Genomic DNA, 14627 nt, shown 5'->3' on the forward strand with positions numbered 1-14627 from the left:
GCCAAAGAACTTATATTCATGACCCATGGACATGAACTAAGAAGGGTGGGATTGCTGGAGGGAAGGGGGGTACTGGGCAGAAGGGAGAAAAGGGGAAAATAATTGGAACTACTGTAACAACATAATCAACAAAATATACTTAGAAAAAAAATATTTGTGAAGGAACAAATCAAATAAAGACAGGAGTATTCTGAGATGCCTCAGAAGACAGTCCAAGAGCCATTCAAATATAGTAGGAAAAGGCTACTAGCTGGTCAAAGTAGCTCTGACTTTGTGTATCAGACCCCTAAGGTTAGGAGCTCTTAAATATGCCAATCCTGTGAGCAGGTCATGAAGGAAAGATCTATGATCACTAGTGCTGGATGTACAGGACCAGAAAGCTAGCTGTGAGCCCAAAGACACGTGGATGGTGTTCTGTCATCATTATAATTACAGTAGTCTGATGTATTGAAGTGAAACTTACTGCTTCTCTAAGGAAAAAACTCTAATTTTTACTTTTTGGTTTGAAATGAATAGCAAAGCATGTATAAAAAGTAACATATAAGCCAAAGGGTCTTAGTTCCCAAATATGCTATAAAATGTTCAGTTCTATAAGTTTTTCATTCACAGTGTTCATTGAATTTTTGGTTTGTATATACTTTCAACTTGTTGATTTTTGGTTATGTAAACACAGTAAAATGGAAAAAAAAATACCGTAATCTAGAAATAGCTCCTTTCATAATGCAAATATATAATGTTTATTTTACAATAAAAATATTTGATTCTATTTCATTGCAGGGAGTCACTCAATGATGTATCTACTTGTAAAATAAGGCACACAATTATTTTCTAATCTTCTAAAATCATGGAAGGTAAATGGACAAAATATCTCTAAGATACTAATATAGCTAAGCTTATCCTTAAAGCAAAACCCAGAGTTGCCCTCTCCACATTTTCATCCCCACTCTGACCCTCAAATTTGAAAGGAGACCTTAGCGTGAATAGGAGAGATCATCTTGGGAGGGGAAATTTCAATGTCTTCTCACCGAATCCTGGTGCTGTGGCAGCTGGAGCATGTTTTGTTGCCTGCATGACCTCCACCAATGTCCTTCACGAAGACTGTTCATAAGGCCCCCTCTCTCCCTCCAAGCTTCATCATCATGATCACCAGCACAGAAAGTCCCCCAGGGACTTTCCAAACCTTAGCACAGTGCTCAGTATACAGTATTCCCTCACTTATCATGGGTATTACGTTCTAGACCCCCCAGCTATAAGTGAATATCCACGAAGTAGGAACCTTACATTTATTTTAGTATTTATATATATATTAAGGCTTTACAAACCTTTCCACATGCTTATAAACCATTCCCAGTCCCTTATTAACCCTTCCCACTCCATTATTAACCTTTCCCACACTTTTATAAACACTACTTATGTTCTTAAACATTTTATACACTCTTAAACCTACGTAACTTTAACAAAATACATATACAGTACCGCAAAATCCTGTGATATAGTGAAAAATCCGCGATAAATAATTAAATATAATACTTTTTAAAATCCCGCGATACAGTGAGGCCATGATAAGTGAACCTCGATATAGAGAGGGACTACTGTGCTCAAGATACCAAGTAAATCTTTATTCAGTGACAACAGCAACACTACCCTCCGAGATGGTAAAGCCCTTCCTTTCAAGTACTATTTTTAGGCCCTCAGCTGATTACTCAAGGTTTCCATGAATCGGGCCCTGTACAAAGATATAGGGGCAGGAGTATGATAATTGTATCTCATCCTGTTCCCCTTCCCTTGAAGGTGTTATTGTCTTCTGAATAAGGTTAAAACCCAGAGAAATCCTGAAAGGTCTCCTGCCCAGCCCAGGATTTCCACTGGATGTCCGTGTGGCCAGGTGACTCATTAACTGGGACAGGATAAGAACCTGTTTCAGCTTATTGTTAACTGGTCAGTCAGTCTGTGACTTTTAGAAGTTAGTGTGTATTTGTTTTAAGTGTCTGTAACTTTTCCCAGAGCTGTATCTTGTTCAGATACAATCTACCAATTTCTATAATGGGAATACTAAGACCCACCTTGCTACATTACATCTCAACTGAACAGTAGCAAACAAAGTCATCTAGTTATAATGGGAAAATAATCTGTAAAATTTTTCTGAGCTGCCACTAGGATCTCAAAGACTAGGTTTTAGAACAAAGTAAATGAATTCTGCCTTCACATCTCCAAAAGGCAGAGAATACAGGATAAGCACTTCAACAAGGACCATTTAAAACAGATTAATATCATTAAGACTCCAAGTACATTTTGAAATGTATTATTTTTCCTTGATAAGTCTATCATGTAAATCTGTAATTAGGGAATTCTAAAATAGTTAACTTTCTTTTTAAACACAATGTGCTGTAATTGTCTATTAAGTCAATGAGTGCTTAGGGACACTTAAAACTGCTGATTACTTGCTGTATTTTCAAAGAACAAGTACTAAAGAGTCCTTATGAAATTGTCTTTAAAAGAGTAAAATTGGAAATGTGCTGTTATTTGGCAAAGTTAACAATCTTCATTTTTTCCTCAGAGTGACATCTATCCAACATCATATTTATTCCACATCTAGGCTATAATGCACCAATTCTTATTTTACAATCTAAGTGAATTTCCACCTCTAATGGCATAACATTTTTCTGATTCTATGGTACCCAAATGTTCATTAAAGAGGCCTTTATTAATTATTCATTTAACATAGATTTATGAATTTTATCTCACTTAACAGGATAAACAATGTATCAGGTCATATGGTGTATTTACAAGTCATTCTCTTTGTGTAATGAAACAAATGGGGTAAAAATTCACTGACTCTTTTATCAAGTTATGTTCTATTTTGCTTGTTTATGTCTAACAGTGAAATAAATTAGCCACGTTCTCAAGATCTTTAATTATAAAGGCTATGCATATTATTATACTTTGTATTACTATTGTACTGATATATACTTTAACTTCATAATAATGCTTCATTTAATTTACTTTGTAATCAAGCACCATAATTACTTTCAAATACAAATCAAATGGAAGCTAAAGAAAGGACAATGACAAAACTATTCAGACATGGAAGCCAGCTAGAAAATTTTCTTTATCTGCCTGTCAACTTTTTATTTATGAAAGTTTCCTTTGTTTTTAATGAGAACTGTTTGGCCCATGTCTCCACTACTAGTCTTGACTAGACTAATTCCATAGCTACAACTCAAGAATTCACTCAATAAAGATTGCAGGCAAGAGCCCAATGCAGAGAGATGTATGTTTTGGCATAAGTGATAAACCAACTCCTAAGAGAAATGAACATATAAAAAAATATTTATTGGAAGCCAAATACTAGAGAAACAATGACCCACACAACACTTACTGACCCTCACTCATTAAGTGTATAGTCTCATGAGGACTATGGACAAAAAGCAAGGAAGCAAACAATTAAAATAATTACATATTGTGATATGCACTATGAAGAAAAGGAAACTGTGAAGTGGAAATAATAGTGGTGGCTGTATTTTAGATAATATGGCCAGGAAAGGCTTTTCTCAGAAAAACCATTTGAGATGGATTGAGGTGAGAAAGAGTCCTCTATTAAATGAGCATATAGACCATTCTGGAGAGAGAAGATAATATATGCAAAGGCCCTGGGTGGAAAGAACTTGCATTCAAGAAATTGAAAGGAGTGAAGCAGATGTGAGGTGAAAGGAAGACATGCAGGTCAGAGGTATGTATATTCACATTCTTCCTCTCTTGTTGCATCCCTTACCCCCCCAACCTTTAGGATGACATAAATGGAAGTATTTATTTTTGAATAGGGAGCCTCCAAATGAGGCTGGGGAAAGAGCCAGCTATTTGCTTCCTTTGGAATACCAAGGGATGGCTATACATCTCTAGGAAAAGACCCCAAATGGCAGGAGGTGATGAAGAAGTAGTGGCCAGTGGCCAAGTTAATGAGCCTAAGGCACAACATGCATGGGACCCAGAAGGCCAAAAGTTCTTCTGTGCTTCACTAAGAGGCACAGGGTCTCTGAAAGCCCTGGTAGGTGAGCAGAAGCCGCAGATCAAGATACAAAAGCCTCTTAAAGAAAGATTTGGGGGATAGCGCAAATAGCCAGGACCACCCAAATCATAGGAACTATCCTGAGTGTGAACCCAGGAGACTCCTACCAGGCCCAATAAGGATTCCTCTGTGTGGAAAGACAAGGCTCAATCAGCCTTTTCCATAAAACAGCTGTGCACCATGTGAACTGCTGATTATCACAAATCATGTGCAGTTACTCTCTGGGCACAAAGCTGTGCTGCAACGTCACCTATTTTTATTTTTTCCACCCTCTTCCCATCATGCCTCATGCAACTCTGCTGTAGCTGCAGAAGAGAGGGTGCTGCCCCTTTTCAGAAGCCCCAAGTCAGCACTTCCACAGGCTTCTCCAAGGCTGGAACTTCGATCAGTTGGGTCACCCCCTTGCCCATGTAAAGTGGGGTAACAGTGAGGGGAGCCTTACATGATTACAGAAGTATGTACACACTGTAGGATTCAGAAAAATCAGGAAGTACATTCTGACTAGGGCCCGAGATCCACTTCTGTGTCCAATAAGCGGGGCAAATGCTGTGTTTCCATGCCCCTGAATGACAGGCTGGGACCTGATGAGCTCAGAGGATACTGTCAGTTTTCTGTTCAACAATCACATCTTTTGTGACTCCCAAGGATAAAGCCTTTTTCTAGGTTGGCTCAGATTTTTTGAGAACACCTACTTATTTTTATTCCTAAGCTGAGAGAGCAGTTTGCTCCTCTCAACTTGGTGATGCTCAGAATTCATGGCACAGACGGTGAGGCCAGCCTTGTCTGATGAAAGGGCCACCCTCCCGGGGGTGCTCTCCCTGGAGGGCTGAGCGGCCCACTGTCACTCCGCACCCCCACTAGCTCTTATCATTTCATGTCGGTTCCTTGTCATTTCCGAAAAAACACTACACACACCTGGTGAGAAAAGTCTATTAGTTACCAACTGGCACATTCAATTCTCCATTCAGTTAAAAAACTGTTTCCAGCTTTTGTTTTGTTTTCTTTTCTCTTGTTTTGTCTCCAGCTAAAGCTCCCTGATTAGAGGCATTGGGACCTGTCATATTTTTATTTTATTGTTTCTATCCCTAACTGAGAACATTAACAAAACGTTTCCATGTGGTCAAATATTTTATTCTTTTTAACTATAATTTCTGAAAGTATGTTTCAAACAAGGGCTAAAGGAGCACATAGGGTGAAATCTAGGAAATTAGAAATTGTGTGTGTGTCTGATTTTATATATTTTTGCTTTAACAATAGGGGCATGTATGATATATATTGAACCATATTATAAGCATGTCTTAAAATTTAGGTATTTAAATATATGGATAATTATAGCCTATAATAATCCAATTTAATAATGATTAATCCAAACATATTTATAACAAAAAATAAGCACAGCAGTAACAGAATATCATGACAGCCAATTATAAGTTATCTTCCCCCCAAATTATAGGGATTCCAATCACTCGAGTCTCGGTACACAAAACAGGAATCCTGTAATATTGCCAACACATGGCAGTCAAACTTCAGAAAAAATTGAAAATATTTTGAGAACTCTAGTCAGATTTGAATTGTAGCACAATTCCAAATTTTGGAATCCTTAATAATTTACACAGTTTTATATAAAAATGAAAACTATAGAATGTTATACAATTCCCTGATGTCAGCTAACATTAATTGTGCACATAGGTAGTTTTTGAAGTGTTATATTTCATTATTATAAATATATGAGCTAGACATCCTAAAATTACCTCTGTTTTATAGATGAGGAAATAGACATAGCAAGACATGCAGCTCAGAAGTAGAAAAACTGACATTCAAATCTAAGCATTCTGACTCCACATTTCACACTTCTAATGATTAAGCTATATTGCCTCCTAGAACTTGAATTTTTAGATCCATTCCAGGCCCTTTGGAAAGATCTGTGCAACTCATCTGTACAATCATTTCTAAACATGATGAGAGTGCAAATAGTGCGGTGGTTTTGGGGGGAGTGGAGGTCAAAGACAGATTCTGGAGAAACTGAGGAGAATCAGCAGATGTAATGACTGGTTGTATGTGTGGGGTGAGAAAAGGGGTAAGGAGGGACCAGAGTCCAGAATAACTCTGAATAAGTAGGAGCTTTGGAAGCAAGTAGGAACAAAAGAAAAGCAAGTTTTTGGCTTGGGATGTTCAGGTTTGGGATACGGATACCATAGGCTTCGGGATGCTTATGAAATATTCAGGTCAAGAAGTCAGTTAAGCCACCTGACAAAGGAGCAGGTAATAGAGAACTGTCCCTATACCTGAAATGATCCATCCCTACCTTGGTTTAAGTCATTTCTACTTGAGAAAGTTACTGAGATGAGAGACTGAGGCATACATGTGAATGTTAGGCAGTGGTTAACATAAAGTGAGAACTATTTGCCTTGCATGCTGGGGTGTGAAATATTGGAAAATAAAAAGTAGGATCAAAGAAACCACAAAGCACAAATGCTTACACTTTCCTCCTGACATGGTACTTAGCATAGTGTCTCCCTGTGTTACACTCTCTGTGTACAGATCCTATTCTTTATAATACATTGTAGCTTACATAAGGACCTGTACCTTATTGACTTTATGGTTTTTGAAGAACCTAGAAAAATGTAGAAATGCTTGTCATTTTTTTCAAGGATCCTTCTCTATAAAAAAAGTTAAGGAATTCTTTCAAAGATGCCCTTTTAGATTTAAAGTTCAAGCATCACTTGACTGGCTGAATGTAAGATATCTTCATTAACAGGATAACTTGCTAGTTTCATGCCAAGAAGCCAAAGGGGGGGCAACAGTAGGAATGAGGGAACCAAACAAACAAGAATGGAGAGTGCTTGCACATGTGTCTAAAACTAGTTATTAGTCATGAGCCGATTCTAATCAGAAGAACTCCTTCCGATAAAAGAATAAGATATTTTGGTTTGAGGTTCATTAGAAGTTAGAGTGGTTAACTTGCTCCTTAACTTCCAGTAACTTGAAAGACAAATAACAAACATACCAATAAAATAAAAGTTTTTATAAAATTTTTACAACTCTTTTTTAATTGCCAAAATTTAAAATATTATTTTTCTAAAATATTTTGAAATCTATTCTATAAAAAATTAAGATGGAATGTTTAAAAAACTAAAACATCATTTAGCTAAAAGCAATGGACATATCAGATGGGTTTAGGCCTAGGTCCATTTTCCAAACTAAAATGTACAAAATGAAGATTCTTTTACACAACAGTATCAGAATAATGATTATAACTTTTCATTTATATGAAACATGCCCTTTGAGGCTTAATTGAGAGTAATTGGCTTTCAATGTAGCTGTACTGATGATTAATCAATTCACCTATCTGATATTTAGTTTTAAAATACTTATAACGACATAAAAAACCAGCATTAATGTAGGAATTCAGGCTAAGTATTTGAAAAGCAACAACAAAGACAAAATACTCACGATATGGCACTTCTAGAGGATGCCCTGTTACATCACACCATCCAATTGGGTGAATGTCAGGGCTGTCTGCATCTGTCCAATAGTCGTATTTGTGGTCCCAGTCATCAAAATGAACCTGTTGAATAATTAGTATTTAATAATTAGTTTCACTATCCCTGTATCAAAATATTGGAAAACAGATCTCCAAAATTTTGAATAAAATTTGTTAATCACACATTACAGCTGAAACAATATTTAAAATACTTGAAAAACATATCAAATAGCCTTCCACTATAATGACCATAGGCTATTGTACCATTTTTTCCTAAGAATTTGAAGAAATTAGTGAAAAAACAAAATCGGTTAGGATTGATTAGAATTTGAAGAAATAAGACGAATCAATTTTCCCAACTAAGAAATGTTGTGAGCGTATTCACTGTCCTGGTTGCCACTACAAGAACCATGTCAGCATCATCATTAAGAGTCACCATTTGACATCAGTACAAGCCTTATACAGATAGAAGATGAATAAATTAGAATAAAAGGAAGCATTACATTTCAAAATGTTAAAAAATAAGGAGAGAGTCATTGGAATAACAGGCAAAGAGAGCAGACAAATATGCTACTAAGGTAGACGGAGTAATACTTATTTTAATGACTATTAAGTGTAAGCTTCAGAAAACCTGAGGAAGAGGCATGACCCAGGTAAAGCAATCCTACTGGTTATCACTGTTTTGCATCTTACCTATAAAATACACACACAACACACATGCATTCACACACAACATATATATAAAAAAAGGTTTTAGAATTATCCAATTTCTGAAATAAAAAACAAATACTCAGTTTTGAAACTTATCAAATTCCATGTTTGAGAAGATTTATATTGAATAAAAATATTTGTGCAGACAAAAAATAAAAATGATAATATTTTATTATTTTATAACTATTCTCATACATTATGACTATCAATTAAATGGAGACATATCCTTTTCAATGCAAAAAACCATCAAAACTTTTGGAAAACCATATTTTAAATAAAAAGAGAAATGTGCCTAGCATTATAATAAACCAACTAAATTATAAATTTATTTTTCAGGACATAAGACCAAGAAAAAAAAGGAAGAAAAATGGGTGTATTATGTCACAAATGAGTCTCAATATTTTTCTCAAGATCCTTCTTTCTAAGCAAGTGGTTCTCAGTGTGGCTCCCAGACCAGCAGTATCAGCATCACCTGGGCATGTGTTAGAAATGCAGATTCTTGGGCTCTAACTCAATCCTACTGAGCCAGAAATTCTAAAAGGGGGGGGGGAGCTAACAATGTGTTTGTTAACAAGTCCTCCAGATGAATATGATATATGCTAAAGCTTGAGAATCAACGATCTTAGAAATAACTTTCAAAAAATATTTCTACCAGATTTAGGCTTCTACACATGACAGAGTGCTCTTTCATAGTAATAGCTATAAAACTGGACAAAATACACGAAGTGACTGCTTTTAGACTCTGTACAAAAAGCAGCACAGAAATGTCATCCCTAAGTACACCCAGCTAAGTCCAGGACATCAGCAGGGAGACTTCCTGATAACAGCACAGGGAGGAGAAACATAAACAAAGCAGTTACATGGTGCTGAGAAGACAGAGATTGCTGTTCAGAGCTGACGAAGCAGCTGGAAATTGGAGGACAAAGTTCTAGAGAAAACAGATCTATTATTTAGAAGTCTACGGGGGTTATTCATAAGACCTTGGTCAAAGGCTGGACTACACAAGTGCAAGGTAAGACTTGGTGAAACCAAGCAGAGAGCAGTTGATTCAGAGGTGCAAGTAAAATGAAGATACTGGAGGTCAGAGTTTACAGGGAGAAGAGAGAGATCAGAATGTAAAGATCTCAATAATTCCGTGAGAATTTGATGGAGAAACTGAAAAGGTTGTACTTTTGGAATAAGAGCCATGCCACTGTAAGAGCTACTATAGACCAGTCTTTAAAAAGCCTAAAGTCAATTCAACAAGATTAGGAAGAATCCCCAATAATTAACTGTCTGATAAAACAAACTCTTCCCTTTTTAATGGAAGACAAATACTCCCAACTGTGTATACTATGTCATTCATAATATCCAATGAACAATAATAACTTATTAGACATGCAAGTAAGCAGGTGAATGTGAGCCATAGTTAATTTTTTAAAATACAGTCAAACCCATCAACTGTTGTACAGCTTGTAGAAGTTCAGCATGAGAACTTCACAAGCAGAATGTCAGTTTAACCATGTGTGAAAGTATAGACTCTGTCACTTTTAGATCGACCTTTGAGATATGACTTGAAATGACAGAGTGCATCATCCTGTGCAGTGTCTAATTTGTTGGCTCTTCCCAGCCTTTGAGGAGGGAAACATAAAGAGACATGTACCCTGAAAACATAAAGACACATGTACCAGTTGAATTGCATGCTGAGAGGCATCAATTGTCAAAAATGTGATGTATATTTATAATTTTATAGCTTTTAAAGTTGTTTTTTTAAAATAAAATTTTATTTTTACAAAATAAAACTTTAAAAGCTATAATATTATAAATACCATTCTTTATCTTATATTATGACATATTCATTCAATAAAAGTTTTTTTGGCCAGGGAAATCATAAATTCTTATGAAGAACATATAAGAAGGGTCAGTAACTCAACACCATTTTATCCAGTGGAAAACTTTTTAAAAGGATATTACATTCTGACTTCTTATTATATTAAACAAAATAATTACAAAAAAATTAAAATGCAGTCAATAGAAAGAGACCCTGAGATAACCCAGATGTTGTAATCAGCAGAAAATGACTTTAAAGTAGCTGTTAAAATATGATCAAGAAGTTAAAAGGAAAAATGGTCTTAATGAGTGAACAGAGAGCAAATCTCAGCAGAAATACAGAAACTATAAAAGACAAACAAATGAAGATCTACAACTGAATAGTAAAATGTCTGAAATAAGAGAAGTTTCTAGATGGGCTCAGTAGCAGATTGAAGATAGCAGAGAAATGGGTGAGTAAACATAAAAACAGATTCACAGAAATTATTAAGTGAAAGTGCACACAATAAAAAATTTAAAAAATAAGCAGAACCCCAGGGAGTTGTTAGCTCATATCAACTGGACTAATATACATGTACTTAAGAGTCCAGAAGGAGAGGAGAAAGGGGGAATGGAACAGGAGTATTGGTTAAACAAAAGTTGAAAGAATAATATCAAAATATCTCTCATTTTGACCAAAAATGCCAATTTGTAAACGGCAAAACATACAGAGAGCACTATCCATATAAGAATAAACTGATCAGTTCAATTTTTGTCATAATAAAAAATTTATATTCTTCAAATTATCATTAATTAAAAAGAAAAAGCAAACCACATTTGTAATGCATTTATCTGACAAAAACTTGATAAAAAACAATAAATAATGGGCCAAAGATTGATAGGTTCTTTGAAAACAGAAAGCTCATAAATGGTCAATAAGCAAATTAAAAAACTGTCAACATCACTATTCATCAGAGAAACCAAAATTAGATACTACTGTATAGCCATTCACATGACTTAAGTTAAATGACTGACAATATAAATTACAGTATTCCCTCACTTATAGTGGGTATTATGTTCTAGACCCCCCCCCGTGATACGTGAAAATCTGCGAAGTAGGAACTTTATATTTATTTTTGTATTTATGTATATTTTAAGGCTTTATAAACCCTTCCCGCACACTTATAAACCATTCCAATGCCCTTATTAACCTTTTCCACACTTTTATAAACACTACTTATGTTCTTAAACATATTGTACACTCTTAAACCTACGTAACTTTAACAATATACGTATATGGTACTGCAATATCCCACTATATAGCGCAAAATCCGTGATAAATAATTAAATATAATATTTTTAAAAATCCTGCGATACAGTGAGGCTGCAATAAGTGAAATGCGATATAGAGAGGAACTACGGTATTGGTGAGGCTGTGGAGGCCCCAGAACATTCACACAATGTTTGGATGAGAGCTGTAAAATCACACAACCACTTCAGAAGACGTTTTGCTACTTCATTATGCATTTAAATATTGCCAACTCTATAACCCTACCATTCCATCCAAAAGAAATGAAAATACAAAGCTGCATAAACAAGTGTTCCTTGCAGTTTCATTCCTAATAGTCAAAACCCTAAAACAACCAAATGCCCAACAGGTGAACAGCCATTCACAAAAAACATAGTATATACAAAAAGTGAATACTAGTCACCAGTTAAAAATATAGTTTACACTCACATAAGTATGCATCAAACAGACCATGTTGAGCAGACACAAAAGAACACATAGTCTATAACTTCATTTATATAAAGTTTAACAACAGGCACAAAAATTAGACCCATGGTTATCTAGGAGGGGGTGGGGAGTGGAACTGACTACAAAGGAGCACAAATCAACCTTCTGTAGTGTGAAAATGTTACAAATCTTAACTGTGGTGGTGGTTCTATAAGATATACATGTTTCAAAACTTATCAAAAAGTACATATAAAATCTATACATTTTACTATTGTAAATGATATCTCATTAAAATTAACTTATTTAAAATATTTCTACATTCAGCTGCTGTCATATGGGGCTTTTCTGATCTTATACTATATTTTATTAATTATGATGTTTCAGCACTCTAGACATAACCAAACTGCATCACGTCAGTACCAGACAATTAAGTGTTCCAGTTGTGAAAGGCAAAATTGACATTCCTTTCTAGAATATTTGTTTCTTTGAATTCACTAACAGAATGAAGTTTATGTAAGTGTGTATAATGAATGGGGTGAAGAAAAAAAATTCACAAGTTTTAATATTTCAACCTATCAAATTTCAATATCCTTCTAAGTTTACAGTTCAATTATTTATGTTTCAAAAGCAAGCAAGTATGCCTCTAAGCACAAACAAGACATGCCACATGCTCCACCAAGATTCTATTCAAGGAGTAAGGCCTTTCTATTTCAGATACTGAGCTTGCACCTGGGAATCCCACTGTAAAACTGAGTCTAAAACTGAAAAAGTAAAAAGATAACATCTTTAAATTTTTTTGAAAGCTGATACAATGTTTTTATGTACTCTATTCAACATTCTACTGCATGTTCATTAAATAATGTTAAATTATCCTTTCCAAGGCTGTATATAACCACTTACAATGAAAGCATGGGAATTAAAATACTTCCTGTTAATCCAACAATGAGATGCTCCCCTCCCCTGCAAACGCAGTCTAAACTTGGAATATATGTACCCGGATAATCTTTACAAAAGATATTTTCCTGTCTTTGAATTTTCATATCTCTGGAGTGAAGATTCAATTTTAAGAATTCTAACCAGATGGTCAAATTAATGGAGGACATGCCATTTTAAGAATATTTAGAATCCTTTTTTAAAGCAAAGAATCCTTTAGAAAACCAAATCATCTCCAGCACTGTATTTCATAATATTTATAATTTTTTTCACATATTTAGGTTTGAATAAAACTGCAAAAACATATATATCCTTCTTGCTCAGGTTTTGATAAACAGAAACACTACAACTGTCTCAACTTCATCTCCTTAAGTGGACAGTGATACTTCCTGATGGCAGTGACATCATATGCATGAGTGGTTAATGACTGGGAAAATAAGTGGGACATTTAAGAACTAGATCAGCAAAAGCAAACCCAAAACTGTCAGTCCTCTGGACTGACTCCTTGTTGCTTTGTTTGCCTTTTCATGTACTGCCCAATGCCCACACGGGGAACTTTCTCTTGGGCTTTGCCACTTTGCCTCAGTCATTTTTGCTGCCTCCATAATTCTCTGTACTGTGGCTTACATATCCTCAGATCTCAAAAACTGTTGGGTCAATAAGATACATGATGGTAATCACCAATCCTTGCAGTTATTTATCTAGGTACACTGGAGCTAAATTTAATGCTCAATAATAACAATTTTATTAGCTTAAGTTATTAGTACATTTGTTTGCTCCTCCTATACAGTTTTTAACTTTTTAATTTCCATTTTAATTTAACAGACTTATTGGATATGTGTATTTTACTGTCATGGGCCTCTGATTTATTTTAAAGACTCATGGTGAAAGCATATAAATGATATTAACTTATTTAGAAAGAGAGTTGGCTGTACCTGAACTCTTCTAGCTTTAATTGAATATATTTTCAGTTAACTAAACTTAGCCTTAAATTTTATTCTAAAAAAATTAACGAAGTCTTTATATATTATGCCAATATCACTTACTCATAACCACTGGTGCTAAGACTGCAGTAAATCTTACTTCCTATGATTCAGGCTCTATTGTGGGATGGTGTGGTAGAGATGCAGGGATAGTACTGAAGCCAGACACCTCCTCCACTGCAGGTCATGCCTTCATAAAATGCCATGGTAATCCAAGAACAAGTGTTGGGTATGGCAGGGGGATTCATTTTCATTGTGTGTTTAACATTCCAGGCATAGTTGAAAAATACATGTATTCTCACTTAATGTTCACAATATGTTGGCTTCATAGATGATAAAAGTAACTTTTTAAGAGGTTTGCTGAGATCATCAACCAGTAAATGGCAAAAGCAGATTTAAGCTGAAAACAACTTACTGAGAAAACCATACAAAAAAATAGATTGTGAGTATATCTGGGACTACTATACCTAAGAATCTAATGTAATAGAGGTAAATTACATTTTTAAATATAAAGACATTTTCATAATGAAAATAAAATAACATGGAATAACACAGGATTGTAGTCCAAAACTACCTATACTTTTTCACATTAAACATTAATTCCACATTGAGCCAATCTGTTTACATGTCTATCCAAGTAAGAACAGAGGAGAGAACACAAAGAATTTATAACAGAAGAGAGTATATACTTTTAAATTTTATTTTTATATGTTATCTCCATTTTACATATGAAGCTACTGAGGTACATAAGGATTAAGAAACATGCTGTCATTTCCAAGTCATAGTGATATGAAAACCCTCACTTTTTTCCGGGCCATGAGCCTGTAGCTCCTTTCAGCAGTTTTGGAACTTACCTGAAGGCCCCTACATCCCTTCCCTTTGCTTCCACATCCACTCTTGGTACACTACCTCAATTCCCTTTCTCTG

The 14627-nt window shown here is 35.1% G+C and overlaps 1 protein-coding gene across 1 annotated transcript in view; it reads right to left on the bottom strand.

Annotated features, from left to right (window-relative positions):
- Nucleotides 1–14627, bottom strand: part of L3MBTL4 (L3MBTL histone methyl-lysine binding protein 4) — a 434331-nt gene that overhangs the window by 197544 nt on the left and 222160 nt on the right. Inside the window, 1 exon segment of the mRNA XM_090285146.1 lies at nt 7520–7634. Coding sequence (XP_090141272.1) covers nt 7520–7634 — 115 coding nt within the window.

This window comes from Furipterus horrens, unplaced genomic scaffold (assembly GCF_987537825.1).
Source record: "Furipterus horrens unplaced genomic scaffold, mFurHor1.1.pri manual_scaffold_8, whole genome shotgun sequence".
NCBI lineage: Eukaryota > Metazoa > Chordata > Mammalia > Chiroptera > Furipteridae > Furipterus > Furipterus horrens.